Below are 23,819 nucleotides of genomic sequence, written 5' to 3' on the forward strand. Positions count from 1 at the left end.
TTAAAAAAATGCATCCCACCTAACGTCTTTCTTTTTGTGTCTGTCACATCAACTTGCTACTTTTTCTTAACCTCTCTTTTTATCTCACAAGTGTTCATTTGTCTACTTTAATGAAGAAGCCTTAGTTCTCTCATTTCCCTTCATCTTACGTGGCATTTAAATGTTCACAGATACAACAAATCTTTAATTTCTAGTAGAATCACTGGATAAACTGCACTGGGTTTGAATCCAAACTATATTGAAACCAAGATTTTAGTGTCTCTTTTTGCCTGATCTATGTTGCAACCAGTAAGTCTGTGGAGCCTGGCAGGTAAATAGGCCTGTGTAAACACTGACAGCCACAGCTGGCCATCCAGCAAAGGTCCAGAAGGCCTAGCTGAGCAAACACCCTGCCTCCTTACATCGCACTGGACCCAGGTCTCTCCGTTGTCCCCCTGGCTGTCTGCCTGCCTGACTGTCTGTTTGGCTCCTGAATTCATCACCTGCTACCAAACAGCTGTCCATAACCAAACACACACAAAACACACAGCAGCTGCATAAAACGGGTAGGTGCCTACACCTGTATGACACACACACACACACACACACACACACACACACACACACAATACACGATGCACACAGCTGTTGGCCACAGCTGGTGCCCATACCCTGGACAAAGAAATGCACATGTAGCCATGCACGAGCACACATCGGACACAGCTGCTTACCACACGTGCCTACTTCCTCCACATGAGGAGAGGGCTGGAGAGAAAGACAAAGGTGTAGAGAGGGAGAGAGACTTAACTGCTTGAGGAAAAACAAGAGGAAAAGCAGAGCAGGTAATGACAACAGAGACATAATGGGATCAAATGGCAAAATAGAAGAAAACTGTAGAGGAGAGAAACTAAACAGAACGGAGGAAACTGGAAGCCCAGGTGAAACACAGTCCTTATAATGGACTAAGACAGGCTCATATTAAAGGACGAGGCCTGGTCACATCTCACTTCCTCTAATCCAATCTACAAGTGGAAAATACCTTTTAAATTTGTTTAAATAATGATCTCTATATTGGGCAGTGTCACAGGTTCCACTGGTATCTGCTGACGATTGCATAATTTTCAGGTGAATAAATACAAAGGGAACCCAATCCCTCACATGCTAGTGAAGATTTTCAAAAGCAGGTCAATACAAATTAAATTTGACAGACGGAGCACGTACCAGATTCTGACGCTTGACAGAGAAGGTGCATCTGAGAGACTTCATTCACCAAAATGATGGTATTTTTCAGTAAGGACTAAATAAAAGCTGCTAAGTGACTGTGTTTTTTTTAATTTGAGTGTTTTTTGTTTTGCTGTTTTCTTGAATATGACTCTTGAGTGTGTGTGTGTGAGCGAGAGAGACAGAGACAGAGAGAGAGAGAGAGAGAGAGAGAGAGCATATGAAAGGGAGAGATGAAAAGAGACAGTATTTCCTGTGTATATGTGCCAGCTTTTTCCAAGAAAGAGAAAACAACAAACAATTCAGTTTAGCTAAAAACAATTCAAGGTTCACTAACTAGGTTTTTCTTGAGCTTTTTTTTACCACATTCCATTATCATCCCTCTGCATCAACAAGGAAAGGTCACGTTTACAGTCAGTGTTTCTGACCAAGTGTCTCGTGCATGTCCTTGAGGCCTAACAAACGTGGATATATTATTTTGCTTCAATCAACATTTACAAAGAAAATTTAAAAAATAAATATATTTAAAATCATGTACTGTTTACTTTCAAGTTCACTAGTTTGTACTCGACTTTCTCACAGGTGTTGTTGGCACAGTGCTACCTGTCTATCAATCAGCAGAATAGTAGGAAAAATAAAAGGCACACCAAACAAAATGATGACCCACCTGCACATACATTGCTCCATAACGCTGCTAGTGGTCAAAAACTCACCTACCTTCAACTAACTCTTAAAGACAGCACAGAGGGATTAGAAAAGGCTAATGTGAAGTCTGACCAGAACAAAACTCTCTTTATGTTAAAAGGGAACTGTGCAAGTCTGGTTGCTTTTCAACTGTTTTGCTAACCCTCCTCCCGGCCATGTGCATTTGTTTTCAGCGAAGCCTGTGAGAAAGCAATCCATGGAGCGGTTAATGGATAACGGTTTATGCAGAACAGGTATGTGATAGATCATTACCTAAATTGCAGCATCACATACTGTACGGCATAGCACTGAAGGGTACAGTAGGTATGAACTCTACAAAAGCGTGCGCTTTGTTTGTGAGAACGCAGGAGAAATCGTGTTGTGTTTATCCACCTTCACTTGTAAAGTGTCTTTTATTTTGAGTCACAGGCTGTTTTTTTTTTGAGGAAGGGCTGTTTTTCACTTGACTTGTTTTATAACAGCAAGACAGCAGGGAGGTAACAATAACCAGGACTTCACAGCAAGAGAGGAAGAGAGGGGAATGGAGAAATGCGAATTTCAGTATGTGATCTCTTCCTTGAAGCAATAACTTCGCGAGCATCCACACATCAAAAAGAACTGAAAGTGCTACACAGACAGGTTCTCCATCTGTGCCTTATCACACATTTTAAGACTCACTTGTTCTGCTCTCTCCTGTCTTCCTCCTTTCCTCTGCTGCTTACGCATGTATCCTTATTTTCCACATTTCCACTTGCCTCTGACGCACTCCTTCTATTGTCTACAGTCTAAACTCTGACTTATCTTTTACTTCACCTCCTCTCCCTCTCCCCATGGTGTCTTTGTAAATCATGATAGATTGAAACAATGTCCTGGTGCTATTAAGAGATGTCAATTAGATATGAATCACTTAATATCTACTCCAGCCAGCATAGGAAATTAAGCTTAACGCAACTTAATTAGAGGACAGGTGAGGTCAGAAGTAAGAATCAGTCCATATAATAAGTGGCAAATTAAAAATCTTGCAGATTCATTTTCAAACTATATATCAGGTGACAGTTTGGTCATTTTCTACCTACCAACATTGTGTCATAAAAATCTTGTGATAATAGTATGCTTAACGTTTGATTAATTTTAAGCAAAGAGTGTCACCTTTATGGAGAGATCAGATTTGGCTCAAAATGACTGCTTTGTTAAAGTTAGAGAACCTTCGCCGTGTTTACAGTAGTAATCAACAATCACAGTAAAGAAAGCAACATAGTTGACAAACAGGAAATTAACATGTGTCATATCAGCTATACAACACCCAGTCAGTGGCTTTTCTGACCCATCCATCTCAACAGACTTACAGAGAGTCACACAACTCGCCCCTGAGAGAAATTATAAATTATTATGCCAGACAAATGTTAGTAAAATAAACTTAAAGATGAACTATGCTGGATTTGTATCTTAACTATGCTACATTAATTAAACAGCTTTGGAGTAATTGTGATGGTTTAATAAATGGCTTAACTTGTTACGAGGGACAATGGAGACTTGCTGCCTTCCACGTGTGTGTCACTTATTTCGTCTCTTGGGTGAAAACCAACTTTGCACAATTGTGGCCGCCGCCCCGGTGTCCCAGCTCTCATCTCTGCGCACCGCAATGCAAATGCGCCCCATAACCTCTTGTTTATGACAGATTGAACTACACAAATATACACGTCGTAACATCGTATGATATATAACGTTATGTGCCTTTCTACTGTTTGATTTCTAGTCGCTTCATTATAAACAAATGCACATGGCCAGGAGGAGGGTTAGCAAAACAGTGGAAAAGCAACCAGACTTATAGTTCCTCTTTCAGTAAACTAAGCCAAACTAATTTTGTTGTTTCTCTTTGGAGAGCAGTCTCAAAATGTGTTTAGCTTATTTATGCCTCCCACTCTAATTTTAATGGCACCCATGGCCGTTCCTGAGCACCACCATCAGGACAAATATTAGTTTAAAGTCTAAAAATAATTTGCATGTCACCGGTTGTGTTCAAACCTTTGATACCGCGAGGGGTCATGAACAAAGTAACTGCTACAAGTCACTGTCAGAACTTTTGCTCTTGTTCTGTCATCTCTCTGTCGATCATCATCTATCACACAGCTTCTTTCCTTTTATCTCTGTGAGCTGATCAGGCCATTATGATCTGAGCATTAGTCTTCACTTAGATCCAGCAAACTGTTTGAATTAGCGACTTTTTTTTCGACCAGTCAGAGACATCTTTTAATGGATAGCAATTTAACATCAATTCAGCTGAAAAGTAAAGTAGGGAAAGAGAATAAAAGCCCAGACAGAGCGGCTTGAAAGGTCTAAAATAATCCGTAAATAATGTGCCTGTTGAGTAAGAGGGAGACATACAGTAGATCAGGCTGAAGCACAAAACCTGCAGCTTTAACTGCAGACACACTTATTTTGGCTGCATTCACACAGAAATTTTGTCCTACATTAAAAATACACAGGGGGTGGTAATGACGTGTTGTGTCATGCACCGGTCAGATAATGTAATATCACACTGAAGGAGAGCTTAACATGCAGGGGCACAACTAAGGCCTGGTACAGGTCAGCATGTTTTACATTGAGAGCTTTTTATTTGATTGCCCTCACCTTCTGCAGTCACAAGGTGTGAAGGAGAAGAACAGGTCTTTTCTGGACTTGGGTGTCAGTGTTACATAAGGGAATGGATTGATGGGGTTTTCTACTCTAAGCCCAGAGATTCCCTTCATTGTGTGAAAATATAGTGATAGTTACTAATTGTAACTCCAGCTCAGGGATGACAGGTGACCCTGCTGCTCGGCAAGTCGCTGAAGACTTACTCTGTCTTCAGACAAAATGCAATGCAAATTTTAGAGATGATGCAAGAGAATACAAAGTCGGTGGAAAGACGATTTGCCCGGGGCTTTATGAATCTACTGCATAAACATCCAGAGAAAAGAGGAAACTGAAACTGAAAGAACTGGAGTTCCCTTTGACTTCTTTTGACAAATACACAATCAGACATTGGCACAACTGGTACAAACGTAGCTAACCGGCTTAACGCACAGTCGATACGCTGGCTATTTGGTGCAAACAAACACAAACCGTCCAGCAACCGAATTGAAAACACAAGCAATACTGAGATAGACATTGGACCTATGTGATAATATCTAATCCTTACATTGATTTCACGAGTTGGAAAGTGGACAGAGAGAGAAGCGTCAAAGATAAACAACAGCAACTAGATGCAGCGTTATATATTTGATGAATCTGTGCAAGTTTGTAAGATTAGTTTCCAACTTGTAGCAGACTTTTACTGTTGACCTGATGAGGGATAGCACTGTTGTTGCCATGATAGCTCGGCAGGATTATAAAACTCTTCCTTGCATTATAAACCACTGTGTAGTGTTGTGTGTTGTGTGTTTGATAAGCTTTCACACTCGGGATCTCTGACTCACATCGGTCAGTCTGAACTCCTGCTTGCTGGATAAGGAGCTGTGTTGCTTGTGGTCTTCAGCTCTGGGGGGAGTGTAGTTGATTTAAATATTCTGCTGAGTGGCTGAGCTGAACAAATCACAGCAATGTTTTACTGTGACTTTACAGTTAAGGAGTAGGCGGAGAGGTGGCAGGCAAATAAGCAGGGAAGACAGGTAGATGGGTAAAACAGCAGGAGGACCGACATGTGGCCACGGCGACACTTTTGTGATGTGACTGACTCGTGAGCACAAAATCAATAACGTTGCATGTCATTTCTCTCTCTATTTTGTTTATAGTCGAGAGCAAATTAAAGAGAGTGGGCAAGGTGAAGCAGAAACACAGAGATGGGAAGAGGGAGTAAAAAGCTCTTGTCAGAAAGACTAGTCAATACAGCTACTGGATATGACAGCACCACTACTCTGCTCCACCCCATCTTCAAATCGTTCTATCCATCACATTCATGAATTGTTCAGGACACTATTGTGCAGAGCATAATGGGAGTGTTACCATCTGAAGCCTCGGGGTGAAAGTGACACCAAGCACTTCTTCTCATTCCGTCACTTAATTGTGTGTCTCCCGTGTGTGCGCACGCAACTCTGTGTGTTATGGATACACAAGTGCATACAAGCAGTTGGGTGGATATACTGTATATATGCTGTGTGTACACAATGGGTATTGTTGCATTAATATATGTGTATTTATTTGTTCTTGACTCACTTTCTCTGCACGTGCACTTGTGTGTGTGTGTGTGTGTATGCGAGCGCACTCAAATTCTCACAGGGACTCACACCACCATCATCATTACCCTGACAGCTGACAGTTAAATCCATATCAAATCTATAACTCCATTTTCCTGTTTTTGTTCCTTTCTTTCATCACCCAAATCCCCTGTCTCCCATAAACAGAGGCTGCACCATGACATGCCATTAGCTGTCCATGGATATATCATAAAAATGCAATGAAACACAGAGACAAAAAGTCAATAAGTGACAAACCTTGGGCCTCTGCATATTTTCATATCCCAGATATTTCAAGATATCTTGCCCATGGTATTACCGTCAATGTGCTGTCACGCTCTTCGTGTGGTTTACATGGCATTTATTTATTTATCTATCATCTTTCTGTATCTGAAGACAAAATGTCTCACTTCTTCTCATTGCTTATCTATCTGCCATTTGTTTCATTTCGGTTTTTCTGCCTCTGTCATCAGCCTTTCTTTCTACCTGTTTCGCTTCCTTCGTCATTCCCTCATCCCGCTGTCAATCCCCTCCCTCCTCACTTTTAGTGTAATTTCACCACCTGGATTTTTTTTTCATTTGGTTCATTCTGCATGCTGCTCTTCATTTTGATAAATGTATGTTCAGCAAACACTCTAATTATCTCAACCAGAGCTAATAGGTTAGATAATTACACATTATACAGTCCCCCTCTCTCTCTATTTCTCTCTGATTCTCTTTTTCTTTCCTTCATATCCTTCCTGCTTGGTGCTATGGTGTGTGACTTCTTTTTCTGAGAGCAATATGGAGTTTTTCCCCTTGTCACTGACATTATTGAGGTTTTCCTTGACTGTGCCAGGCCTTGTGAATAATGTCTGTCTTGTATTGCTGGGCCAGAAATACAAAACAGCTGCAATTGAATGTGATTTTATGCAATATAAGGCTTTTAGCAACTGGGACCAGAAACAGGTAGGAGGAAAACAAAGTCTAGTCACCACACAGTTCTAATAGCTCCTATACTGGAGTTTAATTAATAAGCAGGTATCTAACACAGCTGTATAAATTAGTGCTCAGTTAAATACTGAACCACTAAATTACTGTAATTTCACCATATGTACCTTCTTACTTGTCAATCTTTTAAACAAATGTACAAAATTACACTGTACAAGGAGGAGTCATAAAATAGTATTCATAATGTTGCCATGGCATTGGAAGTCAGTATATATAACCTTCCCCAACAGCACGAGTTGCCAAGCGAAGGATGGAAAGCCCCCCTATTGTGAAGTCTTTCCTTTTCTATTTGTATTCTTTATTATTTTCGCACCATTGGAGTATTATGAATCCTGCATTCAATCATTTTCGGTTGTACATGTTATAAAAGCCATGTTTTAATATAGCCTGTCTGATGCTATCAAGCCAGTTACACTGAGAAAGGAGAATTATGTAGTGTTGTTGATTGCCAGCATAACAGATATTACTGTAGATAAACTGAAATAGGTTTGACTGGCAGAGACATTATTACTTGGTTACATCAGCTTCCAATGACACGCATGGAGCCAGATCTGCTTGAATAAGAATTTAATACTATTGTATCAGATTAAAGGTGAAAATGGCCTTTTATTTACTAATGTTATTGAGGGTTACATGAGATTTTTCAAAAAGTATGATTTATCTAATTTATGTGAAAATATGCTCACAAAATCACAAATCAGAATACATAGTGAGAAGGTCTGAAAACAATTTCAGCTCAGTAACAACACTGAGAAACTATTCATGTACTCCTGTACTGCATAAGTAACCATTGGTTGCGTTTACACAGTCATCTTTGTGTTGTTTTGTTGCAGCTAATTTACTTTTACATGTAAATAAACTATAACTAGCAAAGGACCAGACAGTAGGTGGTTACCACCTGGTGATGTCAGTGTTCTTTATATTAACTGGGTGATAGAAGTGTGTAACCTAGCTAGCACAATATGAGGATTTGTATTAATGTTATTTGTATTAACAGATAGAAAATGTAAATGTGTAAACTGGAAATATAAAACTACTTCAACTCATTCCCATCTCAGCTGTGTCAGAACTACTTGGCAAAAGTTGGCATGGTTAGATGCTAAACTAGAATGGTGATAATGGTTCACATTATACCTGCATTGTGTATGTAACTATTGAAGCGTTTCTCTCAAATCACCATTGTAAGTCCAGAGTAGTATTTTCTGGTTCTCTACATCCACGTTTAACTCGCAAAATCTTGGGGGAATATAAGAAAAGCTATCCAGGACTAATTGAAAAATTTGTACATCACTGGATTGTTCCAATGAAACTGCAATTAACGTATTCTTACCCTTCAGCACCAGTAGTTTGAGGTGGAGTTTGTAGTAAGGAGGATTAGTTTTTGACTTGGTTTATCTTGGCTATTGCCGGTCAATTAAAAATATTCCCAGACTAAGGATCAGCTCAGGACAGCTCTAGCCCTTTAAAGTGGAAGTGCACCTCTTATTAAAGTTATTGCTAACACCCTATTATTGACCCAATGTCCCTGTCATTGACTGCACCTCCAAGTCACTTAGTGGAACAATGACCATCCATCAGGACCTCTATTAATCTAAACATCATTGGCAGCAGAACAAAATCAGCAGAGATGATGATAGACAGGAACATACAGGAAAAAAACTGATGGACAGACAAAACGTCCAGTCAAACCTCTCTGCTGTTGCTTCAGGGGACAGGGCAATATTTCACTCTTCTATAGAAGAGAAAGGAATTCCACAGCCTAAGGGTGAAACATAGGTCCAAATTAAATTCCTCCCTTATTCTCTCCCAGTGCTGCCTAAGGGTATCCCACGACCTCTGCAACAGAGAGGTCATTATCAGGAAGGGTTTTCCAGGAGTAACGAGGAGGGACGGATGGTGAAAAAGGAATGTGGATGTGTATAGGGAAAAGGAAAGAGGGAGCAACAAGGAGCAAAAAATCTTGAGGATGGACAATGAGAGAAAAAGGGGTGGCGATCAAGAGAAATGATACTGAAAAAAAGCAATGGATTTTGAGTGAGAGAAGCAATCTCTCATTTAGGCCATGTTGGGCTCATAATCATCTCTCATTTCAGATCTGTCATTTCTCAACAACATGTCTGATTCTGTCTCGACCACAGACAGGTAATCAACTCCTATCAGATCCAGACCTAAAGCCAAAGTATGAATCTGACTTTGCTTCAAATATATGAACTGGTTGCGGTGTATTTGTCTGTCAGAAATGCAGGCACCCTTTGAATAAGAGCACAACAAACGATAAGAAGCATCCACCTAAACAGATTGTGCCATGCACTTGTTCACTATGTATTTAACCACTGTTTGGCAATCTAATCTGTTTAAAGTGGATTTGGGGATGGCCTGATTTGAAATTCATGTTGTGAATAGGATACACAATCACAGACTTTTGCCTCAAAACATAGCTAACATTTAGAAACAAAAGATCTGGAGGACGAACAGCAGCCAACAGCTCAGAGGAAGGAAAGAATGTAATAAATAGCTTCACAGGTAACAGGTCTTGTGTTTAATCCACCTCGGTAGATGTTTTTTACATTACTGCTTTCTAAATACAATGCAGTGTGAATAATTTCCCTCACAAAATGTTGACCTCCTCAGCTAGATGAAGCTTTCAAGTTAAAGCACAGCAGACCTACACTCCCTGACATGAAACACACAGTAAAAACGAACTTTCTGTCGTTTTGTTTTTTGTTTTGTTTTTTTGGTTTCTCTTCTGACTCCCTTCTTATAATCATGATTGCTTCCTGATTAGGCTCTTTTAATATCCGTCCCAGCAGGGTGCCGTTTCCAGGGATACAGCATAGGCTGCAGCGCGGCATGTGGCTAACTGTTACAGCAAAGACGTCCCCAGGTGATTTTTCATTAACTGGCCATAAAGGAGGCTCTGCGTGGAGCCATTACAAGTGGCCTCAGATCTTCTCCACAGAACAGTCTGAGGTATGAGCCAGTAAGAAAAAAAGAGCTGGTGAGACAGGGAGGGATATATGAAGGCAATATTATGTCTCTAAAGTACAGTAATTGGGTTTTTTGTGCTTCTATATTTGCATTTTATGCTTGTTTACTCTCAGTTTGGAAAGTTAGAAACTGTGAAGTGCAGTTCTCGTCACTGCTAACCCTGCTGTTTGCAGAGGAGGGCTGCAGACAGCCATGTGCTACCTCTGTGATATGTGGTGCCACCAGCCACTTCTTTTCAACTCGACCCCAATGGCTCCCCACCCGCAAATACGGCCAATTATATTTGTGGGAACACACAACCAATGAGGAGGGACTGCACCTGGGAAACGAACCCAGTTAAAGCCATTGTTAAATATTTAATCACCCAGTGTGTGTGGGAGTGTATGTCTGGCATGCAATGAAACTTCCACTGATCTTTTAAACTTGCACATGTCCAAGATTCAGATCTATATCCAGACATAATGTGGACTGTGAGTAGTATGACCGTCAAGTTCTCTATTGTCAGCATTAGGATGTGGCACACTGAGGATTCTGAATGAGCCAGCCCATCTATCAGTACAATATACTGCGGCCTGACAGAGCACTACACGGTGCATTTGTCATGAAGAATGGCAAACAGTGCAGACAGATATATGAGGTACAGACTATTACTGAGGCGATCAGCACCAGAATTGTTAATGGTTCATTCTCGGTTTTCTAATGAGTCTCATCACACTTGTTTAAGTTCATTTGTGAGATGCAATAAAATGTGATTGAAGATATAACACCAACAATGATGTAACTGTAGAAACACACATAACTCTGTGACTATGTTTATCCAAATTGCCATACAAAATACAATGAGTGCATCAAAATGTAACAAATGCCACGCTCCGCCCAGTTGTATATTAATTGCAGACAAATACAGTACAACTCAATGAGGACAACAAAAATGATATTCATTGCTATCCTGATAGGTTTGTGTTGGGAACAAGAGGGTGGACCAGGTCATTAAGAGATAGTCCTTCACCCCGAAGCTGACCCTGATCTCTTATGTTACTATGTAGAAAGGTAAAATAATTTCCCAATGGAGAATGCTTATGCACAACATTATTATGCTGCAAAAGTATTTGGTAACATTTCTATTCGTATCTCCTCACATACTGTAGCAGTAGCTCTCAATCCTGCTCCTCTATACCCAGAGTCCTGCTGGTTTCATGCCCCACCAGGTAGTTAATTGCAGCCACTTGGTCTCCGAGGTGTAAAACACTTACTGATTAGCTCTGTGTCTGAATATTGATACATTGAAAATCACTGGGCCTGAATGAGACTTTCAAAGGACTGTGTGTTTTCTCATTTTTTAAATCACTAAAACTTAAAGCAGAAGTAAGCGGAATGTTTGTGTTAATATACAGTAAGTCTTAAATAGTTATATCTTCCGACAGCAATCACTTATATAGAGTGTTTGTTCTGAAACATGGGTCTGTCAGTCACTCTGCTCTGCTGTAAGCGGAGGAGAAAACTTTCCTTGTATCCTACAACCTTTATCCAATGAGGAGAGAGAACGACATAAAGGGGCCTCTCTGTGTGTGCAGCCAAGGGATGCGCGTGAATGTGGTGAAGTAGGGACGAGGGCGGGGACTGCTAACTCCATCGGCTGACAAGAAGTTAGCCAAAACGACCGGATCGCTTACTTCTGCTTTAAGTAATGATTGTCAAAAAACACAATTTCTCTTAGATGTAAAAGTTAATTCAAGGACATCCAATGCTGTAGCACAAAGGGTCTGAAACTCAACTTTTATGTTTTATGTTGCCATCATTTAGGTTAGACATGTCATTTTCAATGCCACATTTCTCTGGGAGAAAGTTGGTGTAATCTTAAGACCAATTCGTTTATAGCTCAATTGATGACAAATTATCCATCATATTTTCTTGCCCTCTGTGATAAGTGCTGAATTACCCTTTAAACTCTGTCTTTAAAAAGAACGGCATAGTTTGAGGTGTCAGGATCAATTCTAGAGACCTTTGCCTCAAGATTCAGACTATTCTAACCTTTGGTGTTAATCAGATTAAACAACAGCTGGTACCCAGAGGGGCACTTGAAAATACAAATTGTGTATCTTGAATATGAAAACACCTTAACCGGGAATTTACATAATTTTCTCCTGGAACATTTTTTAATACTAGAGTAAGATTCAGTCGCTAACCCTCACAACCAGCTGCTTCTGTGTTTCTTCATTAGCACATTATTTATATGCAAGTAAACACCCTCCTGTGTCATACAGAGCAAAGAAATCCAGCTTTCACAATCCAAACATTGTCACTTTTTCAAATGTAGCACTGTTGCTGCTGTTATTTATTTGTTGACATTCACATCAAGCACTGCATGCATAATGGTGTTGTAATGCAAAAGTGAAAAACAAGGGTTGAAGCAATATTTCCAATACCGCCAAATTTAAAAATGGATGCAATTATAAAACACACAGCCCTAAAAAATAATGACACTCACTGAATTTACAGTGTTATGTTGTTGCCATGTCATATCTGGCCCTTTTAAACAGATTCACGGTGTACTGCTCAAAGTTTCTGTTTCATTTCTGACACAAAGCTCTCAGATGGATTGGTATCTCAGGGCTACGTGCTCAACTGTACAAGTGCAACAAGGGATTCAGCCTTTTCCGTTTTTCTCCACCAACTCTATGAGCACTGACAACATTTCCATAAATATATTGTTTTTTTCCCCTCTTACAGATGTTATTGATATGCAGGTAACTGCTGGAAAGTTCACCTAAAACCAGTTTAGATCTGAGGTTTAGATAAGTTATTTTCGACAAGGAACCCTAAAGACAAATGCCCCATGGCTGCAGAAACACTGTAGTTTTTATGTAAATAAATAAACGTAGAAGAATGAGTATATCTCTCACTACACTAACATTAAAATATTCAGCAGTTAAAATCACAAACTTTAAAGTAAAAGCATGATGTCCTGTTTTTTTACTTTTAGGATATACTCATACGCATTGATAATAAATAAATAAATACATAAAAAGAGAACATAATTATTTTGAGGTAAGGTATGTGTATATAATATTAATAACGGTTAAGTTCAAAAAGTGGGTGAGGGACAGAAACAAGGAAGGAGGAGGAAAAGGAACATGGGAGAGGAACAAGAAACTAATTATCATGGATTGTGACCTGTTTTCTTCGGCATAAATGAGCATTAGCAGGAAGAGGAAAACAAGAAAAGAAGCAGTCAAAGAAAATTAACTGCTGGAAAACAGGACCCTTGGTGTAGTGGGTCAGCTGCTGCGGCTGCGATGGCCCATTTATCAAAGTAAAAACTTGGCATGTGATTCTCTTTAACTTCATCTACCACTCTTCTGCTAAGTAGGTTTGAGCAGCTTTACAACCGAAACTTGGAGTCTGGATGAAAACGAGTAAGAAAAAGACAATAGTGGCAGAAACTGGGAGACAAAGAGAATGAGGGAGTAGAGGAGAGGGGGGCTTACTTTAGCAAGATGTGATAATGCCAGACGTTCTGTGGCTGATTTGAAGACTGCTGTGTGCCGTTGTTTGTAGTACTCCTCTGTCTTCTCCTCTGCCTGAATACAAATATACAGCGGTCATACATATGCACACAAACACAGAGATAAGTTTAGGAACATCTTTATGTAGTCAACTGATAACACAAGTTTATATTTCAGCCAGTTAATATCAGGGTATATAGTATATACATTACACATGCTCCTGAAAAAGTAAATGAATGTCTATAGTTTATTAATGGATCTTCCTACCTTATACTGTCCTGGAGTTGGGGCTTCTATCAATTCCTTGTTGTGGAAGAAGGAAGTTCGTTGAACAGTGGAGCCGAAGGCTCCCTTCCTGTGTCGCTCTAAAAATGCCTTTTTAAAGCTCTCCTGGGCTACACCTTGCTCAAACACATTATAGGATCCTGGACCTGGGCAGAGTACAGACAGGTAGGATTATTGTAAAGTTTATGAGGAGTAATTGACTGGTGTGATATAAAATGGTCGAAGACGATATCCTTGAAAAATCAGGATCTATGGTACTTAGGATCTCTCTAACCAGTAACTGTCTAAACCTCATGGAAACACAAACATTAGACATTAGTAGGTGTAACTCTCGTTTTGTGTCTTTAGCTTTGGCAGAGAGCAGCATTCATGTTTGGCTCAAACTTCAACAACGAAGTATCATGTCTGCTTTAATGAACAGAGAAATGCTCAGAAACACATTATTATTCTATATTACTAATAATATTACAGCCCAGAAAAAATGTCATTTTAGGAAGAAAGTGTGTTGACATCTTTCATTTCAGCTCCACTTCCTATCAAACACCTCTTCCAATCTGCACTTAACATTTCATCTTTCCAGAGAAATTCTGGAAGATCCTTAAATCCTGTCATACTTAGAAATGTATTGAGGGGATGCAGCAATCACAGACATAAATCTGTCGGTCTGAAGTTTGAAGTGTGTTTAGCCATAAAAAGCTGCTGCTCATCCTAATTTGTGCAGCCCCTGCAATACACACTCAGTTTTATAGTCTTTATATTATTGATTCATATCCTGGGCTCTCTTTTTTAATTTGTAAGATTAATAATAGATAATAACAATAATTTTCAACCTATGTTAGACTTGCAAAGGTCAGCTGATTTCAAAACACAGATACAAATTTACAAGCTACATAAGTGGTGCTTATTTTCTTAAAGGGATAGTTCACCCTAGAATGATATTTCGCTCATTATCTACTCACCCTCATGTTGACTAAGGGCTGGAAGAATTATCAGAGTCCACCGTCCCTTCTCTTAGTTACAGGGGGTCTCGGCGTAGCAGTGAATTTCAATGCAACGGTTGCAAAGGGACACCGGAGCTCTTCGTAAAAAAACACACACAAAAAAACATCCAAATACCTCCATGATGCCCATATGTAATGTCCGTCTTGTGCTGAAGCCCCAAATTGCGTAATTGTCCCGAAAAAAAATTAAATAAGTCTATATTTTAAGCTTGTTTGTAGCGGAAGCTTCTCGTCTTCTTCTTCTTCTCCTATTCCTGGTCCGTCCAAATATCGCGTGATTTGCGCCGGCGTCAGTGCGGTTACTGCGAATCACGCGATATTTGGACGGACCAGGAAGAGGAGAAGAAGAAGAAGACGAGAAGCTTCCGCTACAAACAAGCTTAAGATATAGACTTATTTAATTTTTTTCGGGACAATTACGCAATTTGGGGCTTCAGCACAAGACGGACATTACATACGAGCATCATGGAGGTATTTGGATGTTTTTTTGTGTGTGTTTTTTTACGAAGAGCTCCGGTGTCCCTTTGCAACCGTTGCATTGAAATTCACTGCTACGCCGAGAACCCCTGTAACTAAGAGAAGGGACGGTGGACTCTGATAATTCTTCCAGCCCTTAGTCAACATGAGGGTGAGTAGATAATGAGCGAAATATCATTCTAGGGTGAACTATCCCTTTAATTATAACTTGTTTGATTGAACACAATAGCCATGTCAAGTTAACATCTTAACTTTTAAAAAAACATGAGTTTTTCAAAAGTGAATGGGATTCAAAACATTCAACTAAAATACTAACAAGCAGTATCCCCACATTACAAGGTGACAATGAACTTTAAGTGATGTTTGACATTGTAAAGATAATTAGAGATAATAAGAGACAGGCTGGATTCATTCTATTAATTATATCACACACACACACACACACACACACACACACACACACACACACACACACACACACACACACACACACTGACCTGGTATAGAGCATTTTCTGTGGTTTGGACTGAAGCGATCTGCAGTTGCACCAAATGGGCTTTTCTTCACCCCTGTTGTCTTCTTCAGCAGCTCCAGGGCACAGCGCGGGTCATTATATACACCAACAGGGGGCGACACTTCTTCCACAGAGCTAAATCTCTAATGAGGGAGAGGGCAGGGAATGAGACAGATAAAGGTTCATGTCAGGAAACAGAGAGGAGACCGTTAGAAAAAAAATACATGTCAAACCAAGTCACTTGCAACTGTACAATCTAATGATTAATAGCTGTTTCTGTTAATCCAACTGAGATCAGCACTGTTTTAAAATAACAAATAATCCATTTATTTTGTCAATTCAGTGCCATCTGGAGCAAAACAACAAATCCAGCTGTGAATATCTGTTTTGTCCACAGGAACAAAAAATGATAGAGCGCCATGTCTCCACACTGTCAGAGACGGCAAGCAGAGACAGAACTTGACCAAATACAGACTGCCTGCAGCCCACACACACACACATACACAACACAACACAACACAACACAACTAAAAAAGTCTGTTACCATGTTGTCTGCTTCATGAACGTGTCGGTTCACACCAGAAAGCAAAATGAATGGATGCAGCACCGATTTGTTTTTGATTGAATCATCAAAATCATGTGTTTAACCTGCACCTCAGACTGGGCTCAACTGTGATTAGTCACGTTTTTCTTTTCCACCCGCTACTGTAATTGTTCTCCTTTCACCATATCATATACCCCTTGTCTGCCCGTCCTCTGTTTTATCCTTTTTCATGAATCCTAATGCAGAAACTGGTAAAAACTCCTCTCAGAAAATTAAAAACTCGCTAACTGGGACAAAAGAGACAAGACGAAATGAAAGTGGAAGAAATAATAGGAAGAAAAATGTGTAAACGTAAGAGCAAAAGAAAGTAAAATGCATACAGACAGAACTAAATGGGATGAGTTGAGGACAACAAAAATGGGATGGGGTAAACAGCGTATTCAACCCAAAGATAATAGGCACAATCAGGTATGTAATGTTCTTTGACTGTTTCACTGATATTGGAGACGATCCAGTGCTGTAACTGCTTGGTAGCTTCACCTCCAGGGTACAAATGTGTTTATCTGATAGCCTATTATAACAGCACAGATAATCAACGGACCGAAGCAGAAAAGTTGCCTTTTCTGTCAAAATTACTGAAGGTGAACTGTGATTCAATGTAACTCTAAATTTCTCTTCAGCCTCTTTGTTATTGAATGCAATACAGGAATAAAAAGACCTTGATTTCTTCAAATACAAGCATGACCATGCTAACAATTCAGTTCACACACACACACACACACACACACACACACACACACACACACACACACACACACACACACACACACACACACACACACACACACACACACACACACACACACACACACACACACACACACACTGATGTTTAAACTATGAGAATGATCTTAAATATAACCCATTTGTTGGAAACATGCCAATCATTGATTTACACTTTCCATTTGAACAAGATGCAACCTATGGAAAATTAGTTCTGGGGTAATAGAAAGTGTGTTAGTAATGCACAGTTGAATTATTGGGCTTTTAGGGGGGAAAGGAGAAATGAGAGGAGGAGAAGAATGAGTGAAGAGGTGTAGCTGGAGGAGGAAATGGGCAGGGGAGAGGAAAATGACTGAGAGGGGGAAGTGCTGGGGATGGAAATGGAGTGAGTGTTTGAGGAGAAGAAAGGAGCGGAGCAGTAACTGTAAGACATGTGGTTTCAAGGCCGAAACAAACTGAGTTCATTCAAAGGCAGTTGTTGAGCCGGGGTTTGTGCCCATCTGTCAGTCGCTGCCCTACTGGCTCTGGTAAAGTCTTATTCATGGACATGTTTTTTTTCCCTCTCTGAAATTGACTGAGTGAGGTTTTTTGGCATTTTCACATGAATACCAAATCTATTTTGAAGGTGGATTTTTTTTTCCTATTGGTTATGCTTTCCATTGTTCCATTTTCAAACACCCTTCAGGAGAAATGCCAAAGAAAAACTCTTGAAAATTGTGCCCAGAGTCAAAGTGCTCTCAATGCAAGGTGCCTCTGTGGGCACCTCAGTGACAGAATGTCTCCACGTCTGTTAACGTGGATTAATGAGGCCACGGAGTGATGGGGCAGCAGAAGTAATGGAAGTCCCCTCATGCTCTTCTGGCACTGAACGAAACCCCCAACCCCGCTCAATATTAAAGCGACAGTTATTTGACTTGGGTTTTGTATGAGGCACTTATCCATAGACAGTGTATCAGTGTGTAAAAGTGTACCAGTTTGGAAAAGCATACAGGGGTAACGGCATGGATTGGGGCAGTTTTAGCCACCGAAACATCCAATGTCGACGTACACAATCACAATCAAATGTCAAACTTCCATGTTCCTGCATACTTAAATGTATTATGCTGCACATGAGCTGTTTTGTAAAGGGCTGTTTGAGAGCACAATAAAGTGATAGAGGTATTCAAAATATAGAGTTCTGCCGTTTTCTGTGCCATTACTCCTGGTATCTTATACAACTCCACAAAACATCCCAAGTTAAAACTTTAACAATGGCATGGAGGGGATGTGAAAAATGCTAGGTTCAGCCTGAAAACACCTCTGTTTAAAGCTCTCATTTATCATATAGTGTACTATATAATATCAATATTTGCCTAAACTATACTTCACTTTCACGTCTGTCTTGCCCACGTGCTTTATATCAGAGCTGAGGGTTGTCACTGCTGGAACTGGCTGTGAACATCTCTGCCTGATATCAGACAGCTTATGAATGATAAACTGTCATATTACACTAGAACAACTCTCAGTCACACAAAACTCATTTGCTAAGCACTGTCTGAGGCAGCATCGTCACACTTTACACCACAGTGAATATTATGAATGCCTTTCATTTATTCTTATTATTTTGCATCCTCAGAAGGTCATAGAGCACAGTCAGGATTCTGGGTTCAGTGTCTTTGGGTTTTGTGAATGGACTTAAGTTACATCACTAGGTTTTTAAGTGATTGGCTGTTAATGTTGCTTATCAAGAAGTACAATGGGTTTTTTATGCTTCACCATATAAAATGTTGTATAGAGTGATCAAGATCAGAGTCAAAAGAAACTGAAATTGAAATGTGTGACGGGAGGATAAACAACAGAAAGAACTAGAGAAGAACTGAGAAGAGGAAGGAAATGGAACCAAAGTAGATAAAAGGGAAAATAAATGAAATGAGGCAAACAAGATAATCAAAGACTTAAAAAAAAAAAACATTAGGCAGAGAAGTTTTGAAAAACAAAAAGGAGAAGGGGCAATGAGTGCAGCAAAGAGGACAAAGGACATCGAGGAAAAGGCACGTTTTCCACCAAGATTGATGCTTTGATATTGGGAAACTGGGAAGTCAAAGGGGAGGGGGAAAGGCAAGAACAGGATGATTTCCAGCTGCTCTTCTTATCTACCCCTCCCTCCCTCCTTCATTTACTTGCTCCTTCCCTGATTTCATCCCCATCCCTCCACAGGGTAACAGTGTCAGATGGAACTGGAACCACGGGGAAACGAAGATCTGAGAAAACTGACGCTCTTAGTTCTGCATTGGAGATGACTTGTGACACGTGGCATCACAGGGTCGACGCACTAACACAGCATGTGGCCAGTGAAATTAGGTCAGCGCAAGCTATGACACACACACTCACACCCAGACACACACCAATCCAACGTATCAAATAGACCCGACAATCTTGCATCTGTTGTTCTCACCAGGAAACTTGCAAAATGTTTTATGCTTCAGATGTTATTAAAGTAATTTCTGGAAACCTGGAAAACCAATGTGTGTTGGCGTCTGTGTGCACGTGTGTCTGTGTGTGTGTCATGCAAATATATTGTTGTCTTCATTTGCATGCATGTCAGTAATCCTGGCAAACTTGTCGATCTGGTGTCTATATTTTTCTGCAGATAAAATGTGCACACATGTATGTCTGAATTTTTCATTCTGTGTGTGAGTACACACTGTCACATTGTGTGCGTGTGCATCATAGTGATAATTAAAACATCAGTCAGATAGTTTCACAGAAGTGAATCTGTGGGGCAGTGCCACAGAGGAGTTCAGCTATTCCTGAGATGTAAAACTACACATTTTCACATCCTTCATCTTTGCTCCTCTGAGCCTCTTAATATACTCATCTTCATCCTCATCGGAAGAAATCCTCCACTCTCAGCACATCAATTAAACACGCAGAGTGTCTTGGATCTGTAACATAATCTTAAATATTCCATATTAACAACCGGCCTCCTTTGAGATATTTGTAATTTAATATATTGGTCTCCTATAAATTGTGTCTGAGAAATATTTTCAACATGGTCTGATTGTTTTCTCTGCCTCACATCATTATGTAAAAGGCATGTATACGATAAAGCAGTTCCATTAGATTTTATTCGGAATAGTAGAATATGAGATGAAGCTATGGGAACTATGTGGTCACAGGAGTGTTTGGTTCGGGAGGAGACAGACTGTGGTAACTTTACTGTAGTGTTGTGCCACTCCTACACAGTTCCTGCTGATATTCATGACACTGTAGCCACTAATATTTTGCTTTGGGATAACACAAAAAGAATTCAGATTACAGATGTAAAGAAAATGACAAAAGTGTGGTAATACGGTCAAATGACAGGAGCAGATCATTAACACATTTAATTATGTTGTTATCAAACTTGTGTTAACTTGAGTGTTAACTCTGCAGCTGCTTAGAGAGGTTTAACTACTGCACTACTACTGTAAATGATCTACTTTTTTATTATTAAAGGCTACTACATCTTGGTGCCCTGCCCTCAAGTGGACAAAAAAATTATCTGAGGCTGGTTCAAATAAGTTGAAAAAAGGAGAGCTGAGCTACATTAAGCACCAGCGGTTCCTTTCTCAATCTGCAAAAGGAATTCTACTATAGTCCTCATACCTGGATATGAAAATATCAGATTTTTCATATTTACACAAGGGTATCTCTGTAAATAGGTTATTTAGACGTATAAGATATGATACTGACATTGGCCAGAAACCACAACATACAGAGCAGCTCTATTGTCAAGTTTGACTGGTCTATAAATAATGAAATTTGAGTCAGACACTGCTGAATGTACGCAGACATTAAATCAATGCAATAGTAAGGCAAAAACAAAAACACAAGAAAACTAAGCATAGACCCTGGTGGAGTAGAATTGCTTGAGAAAGAAACTGCTCTGCACAGTACAACATGATTCAACTGAAAATGCACCCACTAGGCTACACAGGGCAGTGAATGGCTTCACTGTGGACTTCGCCTAATTCTGTTTGCACTGTACCTCAGACTGAGAAAGGAAGGGGGAAGTAAATTTCGGCAGGTTGGCACTGGACTTCTCAGCCTCCTCAAACTGACTTCTGATGTGGTAATAGCCCGGCCCTGGAACTCCCTGGTGGGAAAGCAGCAAGAGAGGAATATACAATAAATCAAGTGTAGTATTTGAATAGGAATGTAGTTACATGCTTCAGTAATATCGCTTTTCATGTGTTGGTTCCCAATTAGAACATCAAGAGTAAAAGGACCAAGAGCAGCTCTGATTCTTCCTGTTTTTGAGATAAATAAAGGGCACAGGGAGGTGAGCATTGAAAAATGAAGCAATGCCAGAGTTGTGTGAGCAGATGGTGAAATTATTTGTAAGAAGAAGCTATTCTCCAACTCTATTTTGCAATTATGTCATTAATGTTAAAAAACAAAAAACAAAAAAAACACTCCTAGTGCAGAGCCAGGACATTTTTGCATTTGTAGTAAACCAACCAGGTTTCTGGGGCAGAGGTAGTTTAAGTGGGCCTGCAGTAAAACAGCATGCACATGGAGACGGGGGGTAAAGGAGTGAAACTTGTATAGTAGATAATCACAGATCCAGTGTTAGACAGTTGTGCCAACTTTCTTCCTCCTCTTTTCTTTTTCCCTGGGTGCCAGTGCTGCTTCTAAAAATAACAATAGCTGTAAACATCAACCTCAGTGTCAATGTGGAATTCACAACATTGTAGGGATGAACTGACAGTGAACTTCATATTTACAGGGTCATATCAAGCTTTGCATTGGTACAACAACTCTATCTGTTTTTCACAGACACGGTTTGTTCAGGTGCTTTTCTCAGTCGTTGTCCTTGCCTTGTCAAAAAGCCACGACACCAAGACACCCAAGCCATTAGAAGCAGACTGTCTGCTGAACTCTAGGAGGTAAAGGTGTTTGTCCAGAGTGTCTCCACTGTGGGTAATGACCCATCAGGCTACGGTATGTGTGTGTGGGAGTACATGTCTGTTGAGGTACTAATGATGAATGATGGAGGTGCAGCCATGATGTTAGGGGGTCTAAATACAGCATGGTGTGCACATACAACTCAACACAAAGGGCAAAATTGTTGATACAAAGTCACAGGATAAATTAGGGTGCGTTTCATTTTAGAAGTCATATATTCTATAAAAAGAGGCAGAACACATGCAGTAAAATGTCAAGCATGATGCACTATGTACAAGCAAATGAACTGAAATCTAAAACAGAGGAGGGAAAGCAGAGCAAACAGAGGAGGACAAGGGGAGAGAAAGGTGTAGGGGTGCGTCCTTGACAGCAGGGATACAGTCACATCTCTCTCTCCACAAATCCAGTCCCACATTTTTAGACTCCTGGTACACTCAAGTTCATATGCAGGTGAGTAACTTGTATCAGTGTGTGTTTTTGTGTGTGGGTGTGTATGTTTGTGTGCATTTTGGTTGCCAGTCTGTGGTTAAAGCTTATGTTCTACTGCCCTCTACAGGCGAACAGATAAACTGATGAATCAGAATCACGGAGGCAGAGGGTGTTGAATCATTTCCTGTTAAAACAACTGTAAATAAATAAAGAATAGATCCAAAGCACTCACCCTGATTTTTCTTCTCACTGTTTATCACGGTGCTCTCTTGTGACTCATTCTCACTTTGCTGCGTTAAGAATCGATCTGAATCAAGAAACTATTGAACAGTATATGAATATAGCTGGTTCTATTGCTTAAAGATACCACTGGCATACACATAAAGGCACTCACACACATGCATGTGTGAACAGATAAAGTGGCAAAAATATATACACACATGCATGTAGTGAGAGTGTGTGTGTGTGTAGTTTCCTGTCTCTTTTAAATGCAGTTATTTGTTCACAGCTTGCTGTTGAACAAATGATTAGCGGGTAAAAAGCAGGTAAAAATCCTCCCTGTTTGAGCTGCCTGTCACTTTGACTCTTAAAATGACAAATTAAAAACAAACACGGGAAAATATTTTCAGGTGGGCTGAGCAAATAAATTACATGTGAAATTACACTGTTGGCTGCCACGCTTACTGGCAGGTGTCAAAGCAAGATTGCCTCTAAAAACAGTTGAATTCATATTTACTTGAGCAATGGGATCACATCAGCTACAATGCCTATCATTATGTTGATGGTGTGTCCCACAATGATAAAAATGATAATAATAATCAACTTTATTTACTGTATGTCTCTTATCTTTGCAATGTTACAAAGTGCTCCAGAAAAAGAAATGAAACCAGTTCAAGGCAAAAAAAAGAAAAAAGAAAAGGCCAAAGCCTCATGTTCATCTGGAAACATATAAACAATTAACCATTTGTGTGCAATGCTGTGTGAAATCTTGCATAATGGCTAAAAGATATGTTTTGAGGTCACTGTCACTTCCAAGTGAACAAGTTTAGGCATAGAACTGTGAAAGGATTCTCCTGATTGGTTCTGGATATTGAGTTCACAAGGCCAAAACCAGGTCACTGCACCCTTGACCTTTGACCTTTCAACCCACTAATCTATCAGTTCATCCTCAAATCCATCTAAATGTTTGTACCACATTTAAATTCCATCTCTTATCTTATCTTATCTTATCTTATCTTATCTTATCTTATCTTATCTTATCTTATGAAAACAATA

The 23,819-nt window shown here is 39.9% G+C and overlaps 1 protein-coding gene across 1 annotated transcript in view; it reads right to left on the minus strand.

The window, feature by feature from the left end:
• Positions 1–23,819, minus strand: part of stpg2 (sperm-tail PG-rich repeat containing 2) — a gene marked incomplete at its 5' end in the record, with an annotated part of 51,021 nt that overhangs the window by 16,735 nt on the left and 10,467 nt on the right. Inside the window, 4 exons of the mRNA XM_083978579.1 lie at positions 13,565–13,657; positions 13,850–14,013; positions 15,843–16,002; positions 21,196–21,303. Coding sequence (XP_083834705.1) covers positions 13,565–13,657; positions 13,850–14,013; positions 15,843–16,002; positions 21,196–21,303 — 525 coding nt within the window. The remainder of the gene's footprint in view (positions 1–13,564; positions 13,658–13,849; positions 14,014–15,842; positions 16,003–21,195; positions 21,304–23,819) is intronic.

This window comes from Trachurus trachurus (genome assembly GCF_905171665.1).
Source record: "Trachurus trachurus genome assembly, chromosome: 9".
NCBI classification, from domain to species: Eukaryota; Metazoa; Chordata; class Actinopteri; order Carangiformes; family Carangidae; genus Trachurus; species Trachurus trachurus.